General features: G+C 41.7%; 1 protein-coding gene across 1 annotated transcript in view; it reads right to left on the bottom strand.

The window, feature by feature from the left end:
- Positions 1-22,750, bottom strand: part of METRN (meteorin, glial cell differentiation regulator) — a 48,758-nt gene extending 26,008 nt beyond the window's left edge. Inside the window, exons 1-2 of the mRNA XM_033962796.1 lie at positions 22,461-22,750; positions 208-635 (exon numbers count right to left, since the gene is read on the bottom strand). Of these exons, the coding sequence (XP_033818687.1) occupies positions 208-635; positions 22,461-22,555 (523 nt within the window). The 5' untranslated portion in view covers positions 22,556-22,750. The remainder of the gene's footprint in view (positions 1-207; positions 636-22,460) is intronic.
- Positions 22,751-23,323: the final 573 nt, after the last annotated feature.

Below are 23,323 nucleotides of genomic sequence, written 5' to 3'. Positions count from 1 at the left end.
ACAGTTCCCAAGACTGATTGCCCTCCCCTCAGCTCAGTGGGTTTAACTAAGAAGCCTCTCCTGCCCTATAAAACCCTTTTGCATTTGCTTTGTTAATTTGTACCCTGCCAAGGTAAGGATTTTCCTGAATTGCTAATCTGTGTTAATAATAATAATATATTACAAGCTTTATCTCTAGTTGATTGGTTCTCTTAACAACTTTCTTACCTTCCACGCTTAGTTTGTTTAAGGGCAGTGAAAGTCGGGAGGACCAGTCTGCTCGGAGTTCATAGCGGAAAGCAGCGATGCGCCGGCTGATGTCCTGGTGAAGGGTGGACTGCAGGAAGAGGGCCACTTTCTCCCAGCCCTGCCAGCTGAAGCAGTGCACCCGGGGGCGCAGAGAGGAGTCGGTCTCAGACAACAGCAGCTCCAGAAGGCCATCTCTCTCCAGGTAGATCTGGGCCCCCTGGAAATAGGTGGCCGGTTTGATGCAGGCAGTGGTGCGGCCCGAGCCATTCCCTGTAGCTGCTGTGCCCAAGGGAAGGCGAGGAGACAAGCTGAGGCGTAAAGCCCCCGACGGGTACAGCCACTCCAGCGAGCCTTCAGCACACCGCAATGAGATCTGCTCCACACTGCTCGGTTCCTGAGACAAGCCACTGTAATGGAACAAGAGGCTTTATTGTACATGAGTGCTGGCTATTATGCAAAACCAGTGTATCGCAAACTGTGTGCCTCCTGAGATTTCAGGTGTGCAAAACGTTGAGGAGGAGGCGAGGCACTTGTGCCGGCTGACTGTCTACAAGACGTGCCTCTTGCAACGAGAGGCACATCACGTAGGCAATCAGCCAGTGCCAGCGCCTTTCTTTTTCTCCGCTCATCTTCCCTTCCGGCAACCCCAACTGGCGGCTCAGGGCCGGTCATCACATCGACGCCCACGCACTTCAGGATGCCTCGAGCCACAGTCACTACATTTAGTGTGCCACAGCTTGCAAAGTTTGCGAGACACTGTGCTAAACCATCACATTACATCATAAGATCATGGCAAGCAGATTAGGCGAAAGAGCTGAGAAAGGGCTTGGAATGCTCTGGCAATCCAATTTATACATTCCACCCCATCTCTAAAAATTATTTTAGACACTCATACAATGCGTATCATTCCTAACTAATAACTTCTCTAGTTTAGTGCGGGGCTGGTCTCCCTCACATGACAACACTGTGCATTGGTTCAGTCTCTTCTTTGTGATCAGAAGCTGTTCCAATTTGGCAACTCCCATCTTACCACATACAAGTGGAGGATTGGCCTAGTAGCTAGAGCAGCAGGGACCCTGGTTCAGATCCCACTGCTACTCATTGTGATCTTGTGGAAGTCACTTCACCTTCTATTGCCTCAGATACAAAATTAGATTTAAAAAGGGAAATACCTAGTATTTTGTACATGTATGTAACTCACCTTAAGCTACTACAGGACCATAAGCAGTGGCATTGCAAAGGGGGTGCGGGAGGGGGGGGACTGGTCTACTCTGGGCGCCATCAGTACCCATCCTCTCTACCCCCCACTTCTTCCCAACCCCCAATGCACATGTGCGCCCCTTCCCTTGTACCTCTTTAATTTTCCCAGCGCAAGCAGCATCTTGAACTTGCTGCCCCCATCAGTGTCGCTCTCCGACATCACTTCCGGGTCCCGCACCAAGGAATGAAAGGGGCATGCACACTGCGGAAGGAGCAGGGGGTGGAGAAGAGGGGAGGGGTGCCACCACCCCAGGCGCCACTGACCATTAGTACTTTAGAAACTGGACAGGACTATTTTCCCTATTGTGGTTTACCTTTTATGTATTCTTTACTCATAATTTGTAGTTCTCCCAATTTTCTTGTTTTATGTTAGTCAAGTATAGTTCCGTGGGTATTTGTTTATTGTCTCCCCCTTTTTTAATACAAATTGTAAAACACTAGGAAGCCTTGATTTGCGTTTTATCAAAATTTTAATAAACTTGACTACAAGAAGTTTGTTGCTGGTCATGCTTCATCCTAGAGCAATGGTCTCAAACTTGCGGCCTGCCAGGTACTATTTTGAGGCTCTCTGTATGTTTATCATAATCACAAAAGTAAAATAAAGCAGTTTCTTAATCATACTTCTCTTTAGCTATAAATGACAATATTATTATTAAGACTTAGCCAAAAGGAAAGATTTGATTTATAAACTATAAAGAGTTTTACCTCATGCAAAATTGTCATTTCTTTAATAAGACCATTAACTATTTTTTTCTGCGGCCCTCCAAGTACCTCCAAATCCAAAATGTGGCCCTGCAAAGGGTTTTGAGTTGGAGATCACTGCCAAAGGTCCATCAAGCCCAGTATCCTGTTTCCAACAGTGGCCAACCTAGGTCCCAAGTACCTGGCAGAAACCCAAAGAGGAGCAACATTCCAGAGCTGAGATTGTGATGTCATAATGACTCATTCCACCAATGCATAACAGCCAACCTCATCAATGATGTCACAATGGCTTGATTATTTTTATATTTGGCTGACATAAGAACATAAGAGCTGCCTTAGTGGGACAGACCAAAGGTAAGTGGTCTCAAACTTGCGACCCGCCAGGTACTATTTTGAGGCCCTTGGTATGTTTATCATAATCACAAAAGTAAAATAAAGCAGTTTCTTGATCATACTTCTCTTTAGCTATAAATGACAATATTATTATTAAGACTTAGCCAAAAGGAAAGATTTGATTTATAAACTATAAAGAGTTTTACCTCATGCAAAATTGTCATTTCTTTAATAAGACCATTAACTATTTTTTTCTGCGGCCCTCCAAGTACCTCCAAATCCAAAATGTGGTCCTGCAAAGGGTTTTGAGTTGGAGATCACTGCCAAAGGTCCATCAAGCCCAGTATCCTGTTTCCAACAGTGGCCAACCTAGGTCCCAAGTACCTGGCAGAAACCCAAAGAGGAGCAACATTCCAGAGCTGAGATTGTGATGTCATAATGATTCATTCCACCAATGCATAACAGCCAACCTCATCAACGATGTCACAATGGCTTGATTATTTTTATACTTGGCTCACATAAGAACATAAGAGCTGCCTTAGTGGGACAGACCAAAGGTAAGTGGTCTCAAACTTGCGACCCGCCAGGTACTATTTTGAGGCCCTCGGTATGTTTATCATAATCACAAAATAAAACAGTTTCTTGATCATACTTCTCTTTAGCTATAAATGACAATATTATTATTAAGACTTAGCCAAAAGGAAAGATTTAAAAACTATAAAGAGTTTTACCTCATGCAAAATTGTTATTTCTTTAAGACATTAACTATTTTTTCTGAGGCCTTCAAAGTACCTACAAATCCAAAATGTGGCCCTGAGTTTGAGACCACTGTCCTAGAGCATGTGCAGTGTGCCAGTGTGTGCATAATCTACATAAAACACAATGCCTTAAAAATTAAAAATAATTGAATGCACACCTATTATTGTCATTTGCAGAATCAGCTGCAATTTTAAGTTACAAAATAACTAGATTTTAGCTTGCATAAATAATGTCCATCAGTGTCTGCGTGCCATGAGAAAGAATACACATGTTGTGTACTCCAAGCAGATATGCACCTATCTCACCACACCTTCATTCATGTTATTCCACTTAGGGAAGACACAGAAATGAAACACAAAGGGAAAGGAAAGGTGGTACTGATGCTATTAGATTTTTTTAAAAAGCACATCAAATAACCTGTATAAGCAAAACATACAAAGGTATGCCCCTACTCAATATTTCACTGTTTATTAAAAAAAAAAAAAAAAAAATCACGTTTTGTCAGATTTTGGATATTCAATTTACTGCCCATCTCACAAGCAATCAGTATGTGACATACACCCCTTTATTTTATACAAGCCTCCATCAACAATCCTTTCCTACCCCCATCATGTCACCCAATGTACATTCATGTCACTGAATAAACTACCACCACCAGCAGTGGGCAGGGTTTTAGGAACTACAGGAAACGTTTGGTTGGATATCTCAGTGTCTGGCTGACTAACCAATTCCAATCTTCTAGTCTCCTTTCCTTTCTATCAAGTCTTCTTATACCACATTCACCTCAGTGGTCTCTTCACTCTGGTTATTCTAAATTTTCGCTGTCCATCTGAACACCATCAGGACTCCCACACTTTGGAATAATCTTCCTCTCTATCTTAGATTTGAACATTCCCAAACATAAATTCAAGGCTCTTCTTAAAACTTTTTATTTTTGTTTTTCAGACTACAGTTGATAACTTTGAAGGGGTGACCGATTATGCTGGTTGGTTTCCTACAGTGCTAGGTGCTGTTTTAAACCTTCTTCTTGTCCATTCCCTTCCCCATTTTCCTTATGTAATAATATTACATTACATTAGTGACTTCTATTCTCCCTGTACCTTGCAGTTCTAAGCGGATTACATTAGAAGATAGCTGGACATTTCCAGGAAGTTACAATTTAGGAGTTGGATACATAGTAGAGGCTTTGAGGAGAAATTGAAGGAAGGGTGGAGATTTGAGGATTACATGTAGGGAAGTTGCAGTTTAGTGGCTGGTTACATGATAGTCATTGAGGGAAAATTAAAAGAGGGGAAGGAGGTCAGCTGGAAATTTGCATGGAGGGGGGAGGAGGTGGTGGAGGGGAGGGATAAGAAGACTGGAAAGATTTTTTGAATAGCAGTTTTGATTTCTTTTCGAAATGATTTAAAGTCACTTGTAGTTGTAAATTGTATACTCTCCAGTCCTTCATGTTGTAAAAGTTATTGTTGATGGTTTATCTTTGTGTAGATCAGATGGCGCCGAAGTATTTGGTGGACAGAATTCTGCCGTATGTTCTGCTTCCAAAGCTGTGCTCTGTTGATCGTGATCTATATGTTCCTACATTGAGGCAGTTAAGGCTGCAAGTCACCAAAACAAGTGTGATTTCATGTATAGGATCCTGTTTGTGGAAAACGATGATTGTCAGCAGGAAAATTTTCAAAATTTTCAACAAATTATTGAAAAGATTTCTATTTAGCAAAATGAAGTATGGGGACTGAATCTTTTGTTTTAGGATTGGGTGCTGGACGCTAATTAATGTTTTCATTGTTTGTGCGAGTGATGTTGCTATATTATGTATTTGCTGTGCCCCACTTTGTATAAAGCGGGATATTTGAAAAACTATAAACCAGGGCTGTGGAGTCAGAGTCGGAGGAAATTTCGGGTACCTGGAGTCGGAGTCAGAAGTACAAAAAACTGAGGAGTCTGAGTCAGAACATTTATCTACCGACTCCATTTTTGAACTTGGCATACCAATCACGAGCGATTCTTTCAACTATAGCACCCACTATATACACAGCACAAAGGTTGCGAGCAGCTTCTGCGGCCTTAGAACCTTGATTAAAAGCAAAAAGAAGGTGGTGTCGAAAATGCTCATTTCTCTCAAATTGACATTCCATTTTAACGATCTGAAAATTAACCAATGCTGTGGAGGCGGAGGCGGAGTCGAGGAGCCGGAGTCGGAGGAAATTTCGGGTACCTGGAGTCGGAGTCTGAAGTACAAAAAACTGAGGAGTCGGAGTCGGAACATTTATCTACCGACTCCACAGCCCTGCTATAAACTATATACAGTACTGTACTAATCTGTATTATGAGCCCCCTTTTCCTCTTTAACTTTGTAAACTGCTTAACTTACCCAGGAAGTATAGACAGTATATCAATTAAATTGTGCTTGGATTTGTTATATGGAGAAGAGAGGGACTGAAACGTTATGAGGGGTGGGACTTAAGTTCTCCATGTAAAGAGAACCATATAAACAAGCTGTCTTAAGGATGACTTAACCATTCAAGTTTAGGATTATTGAATGTATGGTCCTAAATGGATAATAAACAAAACAAAAAAAACAGACACTAAAAACATTTAAAACCTCAGAACCATCAAAGGTGGTAAGAAAATCACAAGCGGAGACAAGCCCCTAAATGCGCTTTCCAAAGTCTATCATTGCACCATCTTTTTTTTTGTCAGAAAAGGAATTATAATGTCAAAGACGTATAGAGATTTTCTTACCATCTTTGATGGTTCTGAGCACTTCTGTCAGTTCAAGGTTTTAAACATTTTTAGTGTCTGGTTTTTGTTTTCTTTGGTATCAAATTTGTTTTGGACACTTTGTTTGAATACTTAACACCCAGTAGTGTGATTGGGAATCCTAAATGGATAACATTGCTACAAATATGTTTAGACATTTATATTTTTATCCAGATACCGGTATTTATAAGCAGGACCACCCCACTGAATATTTATTTTATTTAAGCATTTATATACCACTTATAGTCTAAGGGCTCCTTTTACTAAGCTGCGATAGTGTTTTTTAGCGCACGCAGGATTTTAGCGCGCGCTAAATCTGCGCTATGTGGCTAGAACTAATACCAGCTCAATGCTGGCTTAAGGTCTAGCGCGCGGCAATTCAGCGCATGTTAAGCGTACGCTAAAACCGCTATTGCAGCTTAGTAAAATGAGCCCTAAGTGGTTTACATTCAGGTACTCAAACATTTTTTCCTATCTGTCCTGGCTCCCACTCTATCTAATGTATCTGGGGTAATAGGGGATTAAGTGGCTTGCCCAGGGTCACAAGGAGCAGTGTGGGATTTGAACCCACTCAGGGTGCGGCTCCAACCACTGCACCACATATTCCTCATTTTATTTATTTATTTTTTTGAGTTGTACTTGTTCTACATTATTCCATTTTTCCTTTCCTCTTAAGATTCTCTTTTCTTCCTTTACTACCCTTCGTGTACAGCTATTCTGCTAGTCCAGTCCAGACCTAAAACTTATACTAGCTCTCCCCCCTGGTCTAGGGATAGGCATCATGCCCCAAAGCTTAGGTGGCCGAGAGATCAGGAATCCACGTTTTTTCGAGCCCCATCTTCCTCTATCATGTGCTCACTATCGCCCCTCTCAAATACACTTTCTTATTATATATACTCAGTGACATAGCCATGGGTGGGCTATGTCACTGTCTCACCCAAGAGAGGTACACCTGTGATGCCATTGGCAGGGATCCCCACAAGTCCAGCCAGCTGAAGAATACGGACATCTATCCATGGGCGATATGGACATCTACTTTGAGTTCAGGTCCAGCCAAAATTGGGTGTTTGGCTATAATAAGACTAGCCATACTGAGGTAGAACAATGGTCCATATAGCCCAGTATCCTGTTTCCATAGTAGCTGATTCAGGTCACAAGTACCTGACAAAAACTCAAATAGTTGTAGAAGCATTTCAACACATGCTTTTTTCCAGGATTAAGAATGTTTCTGTATTGATACACTGTTGAGTGCCGTAAAATATGGCCGATATGAAGGACCTGTTATTTGTATAATATGTGTTGTATGTTTTTTTTTTATTTCATGATTGTCTTTTGTAAAACCGCCTAATTACAGGCGGTTAAGAAATCTCTTAAATAAATAAATAAATAGTAGCAACATTCTATTCTACCGATCTCAGGGCAAGCATTGTCTAAATAGCAGACTACGGACTTTCCTCCAAGAACTTGTTCAGATCATTTTTAAAACCCATCTATGTTAATCACATTATCTGGCAACATGTTCTAGAGCGTAACTATTGAGTGAAAAAAAAAATTTTCCCCTATTGGTTTTAAAAGTATTTCCCTGTAATTTCATTAACTGTCCTCCAGTCTTTGCAATTTTTGATGGGAGTATGTTACTATGGGGCTCATTTTCAAAAAAAAAAAAAAAAAAAGTGGCATAAAGGGGCGGAAGGACATTCTTCTTGCCAAACCCTTCCAATTCTCTATTCAATACCTATATTCTAGTTTCAAGTTTATTTTAAAAAATTTATACCGCTCAATCAAACTTCTGAGCGATGTACAAATAAGTACTAATAAGGAACAGACAATAGATGAATATATAAGCTGTTGATTGGTTGACTGTCTAAATTTCAAGGAGGCAGAGAGAGGCCTGATGTCAGTAGGACTAAATGGGGCTTATGACTTGGATGTTTTTCTGCCATAATCAAACATTTAAAAATACATCCAAGGCACAATATGGACGTCTGGGGCTAGACCTGTTTAATAACAAATAAGTGCCCAAAAAGTGGCCAAATTGACCAGATGACTAATAAAGGGATATAAACATGACCTTCCGCACACACCTCCAGTGGTCACTGACCTCCTTCCACCTCACCCCCAAAGATATGAATGAAACCTGTCTGTATGATAACTTCAGATATTATGACTAGTTCTGGTAAAGCAGCAAGCAAGTTCCTGGAGTAGCCTAGTGGGTGATGTAATCAACCACAGAGATGGGGACTCAGGCCCATATCACACTCTAATTACTACATTTGTATGGTAGTATGTGAGCCTTCCAAAACCCACCCTAATCCCACTGTAGCTACATATAGGCGACACCTGCAGGCATAAGGGCTACTGATGTGGTTTACAGTTGGGTCCAGTAGGTTTTGAGTGGATTTTGGAAGGCTCACCATACACACTATAAGGGAGTTATGGCAAGGTGTGTACCTGGGCCTTTTTATGTGAAGTTCACTGCAGTGCCCCCCTAGGATGAACCACTGCTCTGCTGGGGATGTCTGTGTGGCCAGTCTACTAAAAATGCTTGCCCTTCCTATATCCCAATGGCTTGCTCTGTGTGTTTTTCTTTTGGATTTTTTTTTTTTCAAAAAATGGTTCAAATATATAGATGCACTGAACACAAACACATCCATTTTTTCAAAAATAAGACAGGTTTTTTGCAGTTTTGAAAATGGGCCTGTTTGGTACTGGATTTTTGTGCATGTTCCAAAAAAATGTCTACATTCAGATTTTGGATGTCATATCAAAAATATGGTTCTCTGTATATACTGCAAGATCTATCATATACAGTACATTCTTACTGTTATATACACCTATACCCCTATCTTAATATCCTCACACACCAATCAGATACATACCCCATCTGTCTCAGGTTCAAACTTAAGATTATAAACCCTCCAAGGACAGGAAAATGCCAACTGTAACTGAATGTAACACCTTGGGCTACAACCAAAATCCTTTCCCTATCAAGTATAAAAATCATCAGTAGAAATTCCTAAAACTGGACATCTGACATCTATCACAAACAACGCCCACTACATCTGAGAGGAGCCTCTAGGACTAAACCTTTGATTCATTTGAGTATGTCCCATGATTTTCAGGCTTTTCACACATTCGTTTTAATAAAAAAAATATTTAATTCACACCGTTAGGTGTTGGGCTGCTACACACTAAGTGCAAATTTTATACTGGCACTTATGCATGCGATTGCTATTAATGACTACTAGCATAAATTGGCAGTTATGTGCCAACATGTAGGTGTGCAATATTCTAGAACCTTAGCACAAGTTCTTGGTGCAGGGGGGTAGAGTGCCCTGGGCACCATCTTGGCAGGGGTGCCAACCAGCAACAGCCTGGCATTTCTCTTTCCCCCTGGTACCTCTTAAAGTCTACTGTTCTTAACCAGCAGCGAACACTGTTCATGCCAGTCCTGAGCTCTCCCTCTGAGGCAACTTCCTGTTTGCAGAACCAAGAAGCTACATCAGAGGGCAGGCTTGAGCCAGCACAAAAGCAGCAAGTAGGAGACCCTGTTCCTTGCTGGTGAAGAATAGAACACTTTAAAAGGTACCGGGGGGGGGAGTGTATTTAAGAGATCTCTCCATTGTTGGTGGTGGGATGCCAGGTGCCATTTTCCCTCTACCCTGGGCACATGCTTTCCATGCTATGCCATTGCTCTTACATCCACATCCCCTTCCATTTACACGCAATAGAATTTACATGCTAAGTTACTGAATGCTGATTAAATGCAGTTATCCACATAACTGCAAATTAGTGCCAACTGGTGCCATTTATCACTCCAGTTATCTCAGATTTAGTGCCAATTAGCAGTTAATTTGCCAATTGACTTATGTTCATAACTGTAGGTATTCTATAACCTGTATGCTAAGCAATCAACTTAACACATGCTAATTCATAGGTTAACATGATACACATCCCTAGAGAGAAGAAATTGAAGGAAGGGGATGGGAACACGCAAAAGGGCGATAGAAGAGATTAAAAAAAAAAAAGCAAAAGAAAATAGGAATGGCTAAAAAAACTAAAGATCTTACTCGCACTACCAACCGTGCCTTTGGAACAAACTACCTATCTGCATAAGCTTCAGGAAGGCAATAAAAAAAAAACTCATCTCTTCCCCTGACCCTCTATTACAGTATGCCTATCCAAATTTCCCTAATCTGCTGGCGAAGTGCCCAACCCTTGAGTCTCTAATGCTTCTTCCCATGCCACACCATACAATGTTTTCTCTCTCAATGTTCTTCCATACCTTGTCATACCGTTCACTATCTTTGTCCTAATACACTAGAGTATACACCATATTTACCATACTGTGGTTGCCATACTATGGAGCCCATAACCAAAAAAAAAAAAAAAAAAGACATCCAAAAAAACATCCTAAATCAGCACTTGGATGTCCTAAATCATCAGGACACCCAAGTGCTGATCAAAACTGCCTTTCTTTATGTCTAGCAAGGTGTTCCAGTCTCTGTATGCTCAGAGCACGAGATGGGCGTAGTGGAGGTGTGTTATGGGCGGGCTTTGGGCAGTCTCAAGGGCGGGTTAGACATGGACATCTTGCAGTGATAAAACATTTTTGAAGACATCCTGGACGGAACTTTTATGTTTGGAACTAGGCCTGTTTTAAAAGGGTCTAAGTGCCACAAAAGGTGCCCTTACTGACCAGATAACCACTGTATGCATCAAGGTAAGCCACCCTCACACTTCCCCAGTGCTCACGGACCCACCCCCTCACACCCACAAAGATCTGAATACAAATGTACATACTTGTCTTCAGAACATCAGCACCTGGTATAGGAAAGCCTAGTAGAGCTGCACACAGGTGTCTTAAGTAGGGGTGGGTAGGCTAGAGAGAAGTAGCAAGTCCCATAACTGTGCTTTTCTTGAGGATATATTAGTGATTTATAAAGGCTGCTTCTACTTAGCCATTGCCACCGTTATGCCTAAGTGGGCTGTTGCTATTCTGGTCTTCCTCCCCCTATTGGCTTCATACTGATACATGAGCTGCTGATTGGTAGCAACAAATCCAACGAATAGGATACGTTGCTGTATGCCTTTCTACATGCCCTTCTGTACTTAAACATGGATAACAACAATAACAAAAAAAGAAAACCAAAAGAAACTTAAGAATAAGACCAAAACAGCCAATTTGCTAGTTTGAAGACCCTTAACTGGCCATTCTGTACACTTGTCTTTGATGATTTAGCTCCCCAGTGATGCATTGAACTGAGCCTGGCTGCAAGGACGTTGCACATGCCTGCCAGGAAGAATTCTAAAGGAATCTCCATCTCTTACACAAAGGAGGTATCCCTTGAGTATTTCAGAGCCCACCACAATGCACTGTCGGGCAGTCCTTGCTCCAAAAACTTCCAAAGAATGGCATAAACTTGCTTAGAGGCAAATTGACCACAAAATCAGTATATTTATTCCAGCGTTAACTCTGGAATGCTGAAATTCCCTCTGGTGTTGTAGCAGGCATTGATTTATAAAATCTTTCTGTTTGGATTTCTGGGTTCAGCGTTCCTTTCTGGAAGTCAAGCTAGGTTTAGTGGCATAGTTAAACACTAACTTGGCCTATCTAATTTGCCCAGCAAGATTTTTGAAGGTGCTGCTGCACAGTGCAAAAAAGTTAAACTTTTAGTGCTTTATTTCCATTCTCTTCCCACTAGGGATCCTCTGTTATCCATTCCTTTTTGGAATTCTGTTGTTGGGGCGGGGAGGGGGGCGGGGGTTGGTTGCCTTTACCACCTCTTCCAGGTATCCCTATGGAATTTTATGGGGAAGAAGAAAAATCCTGGTATTCTTGAGTCTGCCTCTTTTTGGAATGTGGATTTTTAATACCTTCTATCATATACCCCAGTCCCTCATGTTCTCCAAGGTATACTTATTTTGATCTTCAGGTTTCATCACATGTCTTTTGGTATACACCATGCACCACTTTGATTGCCTTTCTCTGGACTGTCTGTCCTAGCCCAAGATGCTCTGGGTGCAGTATTTACAGCCTCTGTTAACATCCACTGTGTGAATCTAGGGCAGTGATTCCCAACCCTGTCCTGGAGGAACACCAGGCCAATCGGGTTTTCAGGCTAGCCCTAATGAATATGCATGAGAGAGATTTGCATATGATGGAAGTGATAGGCATTCAAATTTGCTTCATGCATATTCATTAGGGCTAGCCTGAAAACCCAATTGGCCTGGTGTTCCTCCAGGACAGGGTTGGGAACCACTGATCTAGGGTGCAGGTATATTGGGTTCTGGAAAGTCTCATTCCATGTTTTTTGTTACTTAATTACTTACTTGCTTTATTCATTCATTCAGTTTTCTACCATCTTCCCAGGGGAGCTCAGAACAGTTTACATGAATTATTCAGGTAATCGAGCATTTTGCTCTATCTGCCTCAATGGGCTCACAATTTATCTAATGTAGCTGTGCAATGGGGTACCAAGTGGCCTGCTCAGGGTCACTAGGGACAATGTAGGCCTGAATCCACAATCACAAGGTGCTGAGGCTGTAGTTATAATCTCTGTACCACTCTCTCAGACACTGAGTGATATAAAATAGCAAGACCACTGTTGTCTGATAGAGATGGCAAACATAGTTAACAAAGTATGGTGATACATAAAATGATAAAACATGGTATAATGATTCATAGCATGGTGAGCGTACAATGGCACAGTATTACCAGCAAGGCTGACAAAGTGAAACATGATATGGCAAAAATATTAAGACAAGTAAGTGTGCATAGCATGGATGACATGGTACAGAAAACCTAGAGCGGCAAACATGGTATAAGAGATTGTAGCATGGTAGACGTGGAGGGGCATTTTCAAAACATATGTTAAGTTCGATTTGGATGTATGGGGCTAGATGTTCAAAGTCAGCAGTAAGAAAATGCTTATTTTCGAAAGGAAAACCACCATATGTCTAGAAATTATTATTATTATTATTTTTTTTTAAATCCTCTTATCTGAACGTCCAGGTCATTGGGATGCCCAAACCGCCAGGACACCTATCTTTATACTTCATTTTTGACCAAAATTTCATCCAAATCCCAAATGCCCAGAACAAGATCATTTGGACGTAGAAGGGGCCAGTACTGTAATGGACTGGCATCCCAGACATGGCACCTTAGAGGGCACTGCTGTGAACGTTACATAAAGGATGCCAGATAAATATCTCTCTTGAACTCCCATATAGGTTATGGTGAGTCCCCCCCCCCCCCAAATACCCCCAAAACCCACTATACCCATCTGTCTAAAACCGAATAGCCCTTATGGCTGCAGGTGACACCTATATGGCAATAGAGTAGGGAGGGGGTTGAGGGGGAGTTGGTGGGCTCACATTTTCCACCATGAATATAAGTGGTTACTCACCGTAATAGGTATTATCAGGGGACAGCAGGCAGATATTTTCACATATGGGTGATATCATCCACGGAGCCCGGTACAGATAGTATGACAAGTGAACTGTCACTAAGATTTAAGAAACTTCGCAACTGCACCGCGCATGCTTTCCCACCCGCTGAGACTCTCGGTACTTCAGTTCCATAAGCAAGCTAAGAAGCCAACCGGGGAGGTGGGAGGGATTTGAGAATATCTGCCTGCTGTCCCCGGATAACACCTGTTACCATAAGTAACTGTTTTATCCTAGGACTAAAGGCAGCAAATTCTCACATATGGGACTCCCTATCTTACTGCAATGGGATGGAGGGAGAGTTGGCCTCCAAGAAAATACATTTTGTAAGACTGCTTGGCCAAAATGCCCATCTCATTTGGAATACGATTCCAAATAGTAATGAGACGTGAACATGTGAAGTAGTTGCTTTGCAGATTTCATCAATGGGAGTGGAATGCAAGAATGCAACTGAAGCTGCCATATCTCGGACTTTGTGCTGTAACACGACCCCTGAGCTGCAGCCCAGCCTGAGCATAGCACAAGCCATGTGGAAATAGTTATCTTGGTCACTGGGCGACACAATCTTTTGAGATCAAAGGAGATGAACAATTGAGGAGACATTCTGTGTGGCTTAGTCCTTTGTAAGTAATAAGCCAAGGCATGAATAGCTATTTCTCCAGGCTGAGTATGAGGCTTTGGAAAGAAAAAACTGGAAGCACAATTTACTGATTTAGATGAAATTCCGTGACCACTTTTGGCAAGAATTTAGGATAGGCGTGGAGAACCACCTTTATCATAGTGGAAAACTGTAAAAAGTGGGTCCAAAACCAACGCTTGAAGCTCACTCACTCGACGAGCAGAAGTGATGGAAATTAAAAATACCACTTTCCAAGTGAGATATATAAGATGAACAAAAGACATTAGTTCAAATGGAGGTTTCATCAGTCCAAAGAGAACAACATTAAAATCCCAAACCACTGGAGGTTGTTTGATGTTGAAAAGACCCTTCATAAATCTGGAAACAAAAGGATGAACAGCAAGGGATTCATTGTTGACTTGAACATGGAAAGCACTGATAGCACTAAGGTGAACTCTGACTGAAGTGATTTTAAGTCCTGAATTGGATAAGTGTAGAAGATATTCCAACACCAAAGGTATGGAGGAGGATGAAGAATCTTGATGATGATCACACTACGCTGAAAACTGTGCCCATTTCTGTTGGTAGCACTGCTGTGTAGACGATTTTCTGGATGCTTCTAAAATGACTCCTACAGGATCAAAATCAGCATCTGTTGATTGAGGTCAGGCTGAGAGGTACCAAGCTGTCAGGTATAACAACTGAGTGAGAAGATCTGGAGGGTTATTGGATCTTTGACCTTGAGCTGAAGTAGAAGGGAGAACCAAAGTTGACTGGGCCACCGAGGAGCTATGAGGATCATAGTGGCCGATTCTTGTTTGAGCTTGAGCAGAATTGGAGGGAACACATAAAGGAACTTGTCCCTCCAATCCAAGAGGAAAGCAGTTGCCTTCAGATGAGGAGAGTACTGCCTGTAAAAGAAATCGAGGCAGTTTATGATTGCTGGGGGATGGAAACAGGTCTATCTGAGGAGTCCCCCAGTGAAAAAATATTAGATGCAAGACTTTAGAGTGGAGCAAGTTTCAAGTTTATTAAAAATTTGTTGTACATGCAATGTCAAATATTTCAATGCATCCACTCGTGCGGTCAAAGATATCTGCTGATGTTTGTCGGCAAGTGTATTTTGTGTTCCTTGAACATGGACAGCTTTGATGAATGTTTCGAGCAATTGCCCAGGTCCAAATCATATCGGCTTTTTGGCAGAGAACCCATTTCTCCTTGCTTGTTTATGTAATACATTGCAACTTGATTGACCATGCGGAACAGGAGGACGTGATTAGATATTGAGTGCTGAAAAGTCTTTAACACATTATGAACCGCTCCAAGTTCCAAGAGGTTTATGTGGAGCTTCTGTTCTTGTGCAGACCAATGGCCTTGCATCTGGAGACTGTCCAAGTGAGCTCCCCAAGCATACAAGGACGAGTCTGTGGTCGGGACCTTCTGATGTGGAGGCATTTGAAACAGAAGCCCTTTGGAAAGATTTGACGAATTCATCCACCACTGAAGAGATTGACGAAGTGATGATGTGACTGTCATTTTCTGTAAAATAGGATCTAAAGCTTGAAATGCCAGGCACCACTGAGCTGTTCTAAGATGAAGTCTCGCACAATGACATGTCACCAGACCCAGGTGGAATTTTTAGATATTGCCTTAAATGTACATGATGGTTACATTCAAACTTCCCTCTTTAGAAAATCGGTCGCACGTAATACGGTGCTTCATTTTGAGAGTTTTCACCCTTACAAATTAAGGTTCAATTTGCCAATAGCACAATTTCTACAGGTCTAGCGAGCTTGCTCAACTATAGAGGAATTTAAAAACACAGGCAAAACTCCTCTGGAGGAGGCTTAAAGATAGAGGATACCCGGAGAGGGCATTAAAGTTAGCATATAAGCGGGCGAGATTCGCCCAACGAGAACTACTATTACAAGAAAAAGATCACGAGGATGAGGAGACAGACCTCCTCACATGTGTTCACCCGTTTTCAAGGGTGGCAGCTATGATAGTTAAGATTATACAGCGCCATTGGTATATAGTTCAAGTTCAAGAGTCCTTACAGGACTTCCCCAGGATAGCATACTCCAGAGGTACCACGTTAGGCCAGAGGTGTAATTTTCAAAAATATGCACGTTACAATAAGATGATTGGAGGACAACATAAGAAGTGTGGAAGGTGCCAATGGTGCACCTTCACCATAGAGGGTGAATTTTGGCAAGTCCCGGAGAGGGATATTATTGTGAAACCAAATATGGACACCGACTGCAACTCGGCCGATGTGGTCTATATAATAATGTGCCCATGCGGGTTGGTATATGTAGGCAGAACAAGCAGGATGATAAAAAGTTCGACTTACTGAACATAAATCGAGAATTGTCAACAGGATTATCCAGGCCCCTCTGGTTGAGCATTGGCTAGAGCGAGGCCATAAGATAGGAGATGAGATGGAGGATTACTGAAAGAGTGGTGGGGAGGGACGGTGGGAAAGATCATAGAAGACTCAATGAGAGGGAACAGAGACATATTTTCACGCTGGACACAGTGGCACCCAGGGGGTTAAACAGTGAACTGGAGTGGGCTTCAATGATTGGTTGAGGGTTGGGCCAATAGGAGAGTGGGGGAGGCAACATTTCCATGGTAAAGGGTGGAGGTATTTAAACACCGAGGTTTCAAGCCGCCACCATCTTTTCTCCTTTAAAAGCTTACATTTGGAATCGGATGACAGCAGCCACCTCGGTAAGAACAAGATATTATGTGGCAGAATAATCAGGAAATTATACTTAGGTAGGGAGCAGTAACATTAACTGTAGTTTACTGCTTTTTTCCTTTTTTATGTGCAGGGAGACCCTTGATAAAGCACAACGGCGCGAAACATGTCGGGTCAGGCTCCCAGAAGTTGGCCGATGCAGAGATAAGTGCATAGTATATACAACAAGATAATTGAAGTAAAATAGAAAATGCTAATTTAAATGTATAAAATCTAGTCACTAATAGTGGAGTACTGGTTAATGCACATGAGCCAATGATGAAAGTCACCACGTAATTTCTTCCCGCGGTTTTAAATTATAACAGCGGTGGAGTGGTGGGACTGAGGCTTTTGTATTCAACCAACTACTACTTTTTGAGAGGATTTGTTTCTAGGTTTAATTTAAAGGCAGATTGTAACAAGGGTATGCGTGACTGAACAAAACTGAAAGTGAAAGTACCCATCGGTGTCTGTTCTCAAAAATTTCAAGTGCACACAACTTGTGCACAGAAATCAAGTGCTGATACTTTTGTTTTTAATTTGGAAATGCCGTGCTTACCATGAAACTATGTGTCCAACATACTCCACCTGCATTTGCCATCTATGAAATTTGCATGCAGTTAGCTTACTGCATGTCACAGTATTACCCTCACAGAAGAAGCCACATACTCAGACATCTGCATGCAGCTTTATCGTGAGCCCTTTTGCATCAGGCTCCTCAGCATCCAGCAACACTACCTACTGAAAAACATCAAACTGAAGCCATCAGAGGAAGAGGCAGACACGGATAAGCACCCTTCTCTTCCTGCTAAATGAAGACAGTAGAGGATCAAGGAAGAAAACATAGAAGCTGGAGGGGGAGGAGGAAGGATAGGTGAAAGAGGGTCATATGGGGAGAAATGAGAGAGTAGCATAGAGACAATGTAGACAGGAGCAAAGGAGAAGGGTGTGAGTAGGGTTCCCATATGACCAGGAAAACCTGGACATGTCCTTTTCAGAGGACTGTCTGGGTATCTGGATGGGTTTTGGGGTTTTTTTATAGAGTCTGTCTAGGTTTAGCTGGCCCACAAGCCCACCCAGTTTGGCAGGACTGGCTCTCTCGACTCCTCAATCTACCTCCTTCCCGGCCACTACAATTGAATCTTCAGGCAGTTGGCAGCAGCAATGAGGTGAGCCTGCTGTCATCAGCCTACCCTGGAAGCTGCCTCTCTGCAGGTCCCGCCTATGCGGGAACAGGAAGTCGATGCAGGCCAACAGCAGCAGGCTCACCTACTGCATTTTGGGGACACTGGGAGTAGAGGGAGTGAGTGAGGATGTAGTAAAAAGGTACATGAGAACCATGTGGAAAGCTAGTGGAAATCTCACTGAGTATATACCATATGTGAGACCTGGAGAAGGAAGGTCTATGTGAAAGAGTCAGATGCAGTAAAGTAGATTGTAGCTTATATTTATAAAGAAAGTTAAGTGATAGTGTATCAGGATTTCAGAGTGGCAAAGCAATGTGATACGATGGTGGCTAAAGCCAGAAGGATGTTAAGACTACATAGTAAGGGACATATTAAGGAGAAAGAGGTCACAATGTCCCTATTCAGGGAATTAATGAGGACTCTCTTGAGAATACTGTGTTCAGTTTTGGAGGCTGTATCTTCCAGAGGATAATGGAGTTGGTACAGAGAAAAGTGACCAAAACAGTAAGAGATCCCCATCAGAATACATATAAGAGATGGGAGATCCCAGCTATATACAGTATATCTAGAGTACAGGAGGGAAAGAGGGGATATGATACATACCTGAAAGAAATTACCAAATAAACAGGACTTTTCCAAATGAGAAGCTCTAGAACTAGAGGAGATGATCTGAAGCTACAGAGCGGTGGATTCAAAACAATATCATGAAATATTTTTAACGGAAAGGTAGTGGAGGCCTAGAATGCTCTCCTGGAAGAGGTGGTAGAAGCAGTGCTAGAATTTTAAAAGGAGTGCAATATATGTAGTAGATCTCTAAAAGGCAAGAGGATATAAACCAAACAAAGAGCTAAGTTTGTCTTTTGCACTTTTAAGAAATCATGGGGAGAGTAACCTGTAGGATAAAAAGCATCTTTCTGAAATCTGCCTGGCTAATAATAGTTAATGGGTTAAAGTCATCCGATACATACAACTGGTTATGTCATCCTGATTGGCTAATAAATCTACTGTTTTACTTTACAGAAACTGGATGGTATCTTTTTTTTCATGAAATAATTCTGGTATTAAATATATAATAAGGTCCATGAATTAAAAGCTATGAAAGTGTAGTAAAGATCTACTCTAGCTCCTGGCTTTTCCCTCCTCCCACAGCTGTTGAAAATGTTTGTTTATTTAAATACCTTAGTATACTGCCCAGCCTTCTCCGATCAGGGCAATTTACAATAAAAAAAGGTACTTCAACTTAAATAAGAAGAACTCCATTTATTGGACAGGAAAGATCTAACATTAACATACCAAGGAGAAAAAAAAAACCCCTGCATTCACTGATAAACATACCCATCATACTGATTCAACATCTAGGGCCATTCTGCAAAGTAACCCCCTAATTCTATAAACTTCCACGCTCAAATTTCCAATTAGCAAGCAAATTTGCACGCACAAGTTATAGAATAAAGTCAGTTATGCACATAACGTACTTCAATGAAGAATGAAAGCAAGTGTAAACCTCCTACCTTTTCTTTCTATTTAAACTATAGTACTTTATTTTGAGGACTGTGAGGGAAAGATGCTGAGGTGGGAAGAGGGAATAGAAAAGAATTGTTGGGCATTGGAGTCAGAGAGGGAAAGAGATGGTGCACATGGAGACATGAAGAAAGAGGAGAATTGTTGGGTGTATGTTGGGAGAGAGAAATATTGGGCATGGTGATGAGAGAGACATGAGGTACTGATGCAAGAGAAAGAGAGATGAGAGAGAGAAATATTGGATGTGGTGGTAGAGAGATAACAGTGGGACAGATGAAGAATGAAAGTAAATGTAAACCTATCTTTTCTTTCTATTTAAACTATAATACTTTATTTTGAGGACTATTTCTTTAATGTTTTTATAGATTGTGTACTGTACAGGATCCAAGTTACATACAAATTCAACTTTAAGAACAGTTTTAAAAAACTGAACCCATTCTTAACCCGGGGACTGCCTGTACTAGCAATTAGCAGTTACAAGCATGACTACCAATAGTCGCTATTCTATAACTTGTGTGCTCAAATTCCAGAGTGCACAACCTCAAATGGGGCATGGAGCTGGGAGAGGCATGGGCAGGTCATGGAAGTGTCAGGCAGTTAGGTATGCAGGTTATAGAATACTAGCATTTATGAGGAAAACTGCCTTTGGTTAGCTGCGATCATTTATGCTAGCCATTGAGCTGGTACATAAGACTTGCCATACTGGGACAGACTGAAGGTCCATCAAGCCTAGTTTCCTGTTTCCAGCAATGGCCAACCCACAGTATCCCAAAGAGTAAAACAGATTTTATGCTGCTTATTCTAGAAATAAGCAGTGGATTTCCCCAAGTCCATCTTAATAATGGCTTATAGACTTCTTTTAGGAAGATATCCAAACCTTTTTTAAACCCTGCTAAGCTAACTGCTTTCGCCACGTTCTCTGGCAATAAATTCCAGAGTTTAATTACATGCGGAGTATAATGCTCACACCTAAAGATAGGCACGTAAATTCAGACTTAACTAATGGCAGTTGCAACTGCTGTTATAGAATTTGTACTTAGAGCACATCATCCTGGTGGCTAAATTTCAGTGGTCTTTTGAGAATTTACCTCATGGCAAAATTTTGACCCTTTCCCCAATCACTGGTAGAAAAGTGTGTGAGAAAAATCTAAATAAATAGAAAGTGGGCACTTGTCTTCCAAAATGAATGCTCTGGATCCAAGAGCATCTACTGATGTCACATTGCTAAAGAACAAACATCAAATTCAAGATTCTAGAATGCTGACAGAAAGGAGGCCAACAAAACAAATTAAGTGTGTTTATTATCCTTTGCAAGATCATATTTCTGAACTTTAGGAAGGCAATAAAAACTTACCGCTTCACCTAATTCCCCTGCCTATTGCCGTATGATTATACATGTATACTAGAACTAGTTCCTCTGTATATCTCAAGTTAAGACATAAGAATAGCCTTACTGAGTCAGACTAATGGTCCATCTAGACCAGTATCCAGTCTTCACAGAGGCCAATCCAAGTCACAACTATCTGGCAAAAACCCAAATGGTAGCAGCATTCCATGCTACCGATCCAGGGTAAGCAGTGGCTTCCCCCATGTCTGTCTCAACAGCAGACTATGGACTTTTCCTCCAGGAACTTATCCAAACCCTTTTTTAAAACCAGCTACATTAACCGCTCTTACCACACATCCCGAGGCAACGCATTCCAGATCTTAACTATTCTCCAAGGGAAAACATATTTCTTCCTATTGGTTTCAAAAAATATTACTCTGTAACTTGAATGAGTGTCCCCTAGTCTTTGTAAATCTTGATGCAGTAAAAATAAATAAATAATTGGTCCACTTGTACCTGTCCTACACCACTCAGGATTTTGTAGACATGTATTAGAAGTATGGCAAACTGTAATCCATTTGACTATATTATGTCAGTTAATCTGTAACTTGCTCTGAGCTCATTAAGGAGAACGGGATAGAAAAGGAATCAAATTAATAAATAAAATATTAGGTGCCAACATTTCAAAATAATTAGGTATGCCAAACACAAAATAAAACACCCCTCCCTGGAAACAATGAATGAGTTTGATCACTCAGTGGTGCCCACAGAGCCGTCTTGTAGGGTCATATTTATACCTCCTAACTGCAAGGCAGCTTGTACTGAGAGAAATGAAAGCCCCATTGATAGAAAATGAGAAGCTTGGGCCCCTATTAAGCCTTCTGCCGGCTGAGATGCTGAGAGCAGAGCAGAGAAAGCTCTGGTAACAGATGTTTCTTGTTCAAGGACTTGGATTGAAATGAGGACAAAAAAAAACAACAACAAAACACCATATTTTAAAATATTACCAGAGCTTTCTGCTGCTACAAAATATAAAAAGTCTGTTTCTATTTCAGAGAGTAACCCTAAGATTTTGCTGAGGTTTTACAAACAAAATAGTCTTAACATCTTTTTTTTTTTTTTTAACAACTTTTGCCCGTTTCTTTGTTTTCTAAGAACTTAGGAACCGCAAAATTTCATCACACTTAGGCGCCAACATTTTCAAAAGGATTTGAGGTGCGCCAAAGACAATATAAAATTGCCCCCTCCCAGGACCACAATGAAGAGGCTTTGCTCAATAAAGGGGGCGCTCAGCACCCACAGCCATGACCCCTACGTATCGCAATTCCTGATTGGGAAGCTTATTTCCACCAATAATGCCATGATAAACAAAAGCCAGAAACCTTAGCTCAAATGAACCTCCCCCTCCCCCAATAACCAAAACCAGGTTTGCAAATCTTTCTGTCTCAGCAACACAGAAATAAAAAGCAACCTAAAGAAAAGGGTCCGTTAGATCAACTGCGAGTAACGGAACCGCGCAGTGTCTGTCTTTGTGCCCCTTCGGAGCTACAGGAGGTTGCTCGCGTTTACCTGCCCCTCCAGCTGCACTGATCTTCCGAGTAACTGCAGAGCACCGCGCTCAGGATCCCGAAGCAGGCGGCCCATCGCAGCCACGCCGCCGGCATCTTAAAGAGCTTCTGCCCGCAGCCCCAACCTAAAGGCCAAAGGCACCGTGAACCTCCGCATGGTGGGCTCGGCTCAAGAGAAGGCGGACCCCCAAGGCTCTACCGCAGCTCTGTCCCGTCCCCTCATCCCTTTTTCGCTGCCAACAGAGCAGACGCAGACACGGACGCTCCCCGAGCACAACCGACTAATGGTCTCTCTCGGGGCCGCTGGTCAGTTTTTCAAAGAGGCGATGGGGAGCGTGGGAGGGAAACAGCGTCCACCGTCCAATCAGGCCGCGGCATGCAAACTTCGGGCCAATCGGAAGCGGGGGGAGACACCACCCGTACGTCCAGAACTTGAGAAGAGAACAATATAATTAAAGAGCAAAAATGTTTAAAAAAAAAAGTTTAAAAAGCTGCTGCTTGTACAGATGTTAGGAGCTCAGTTACAGTATCTGAGAGAGGCCCTTTGCAAATTTTCGGTTATAGGCATTGCATTTTTTTTTTCTGTAAAACTTTCTTGGCTGAAAGAAACAATAACTTGAGGGAGGAGAAGGGAGGTCTATGAATTCCGACAAAAATATTGTAGTCTATTTTGACAGTATATGCCACTTTTTTTTTTTTTTTCTTCAATTACACCATTCGACACACGTTTAACTTTATAGCAGAACACGGATACGAATTTTTCGCACCTAGGAGTTGAGAAGCATTGCATATCTGCAGAAAATGTATCATTTTTCCGTTCCGATGGACAAAAATCCTGTTTTGAGACATGAAAACAGAGATCTT

Source organism: Geotrypetes seraphini, chromosome 11, assembly GCF_902459505.1.
Source record: "Geotrypetes seraphini chromosome 11, aGeoSer1.1, whole genome shotgun sequence".
Lineage (NCBI taxonomy): Eukaryota > Metazoa > Chordata > Amphibia > Gymnophiona > Dermophiidae > Geotrypetes > Geotrypetes seraphini.
The sequence above is the reverse complement of the archived record's forward strand: the minus strand, read 5'-3'. Positions and strand labels throughout refer to the sequence as shown.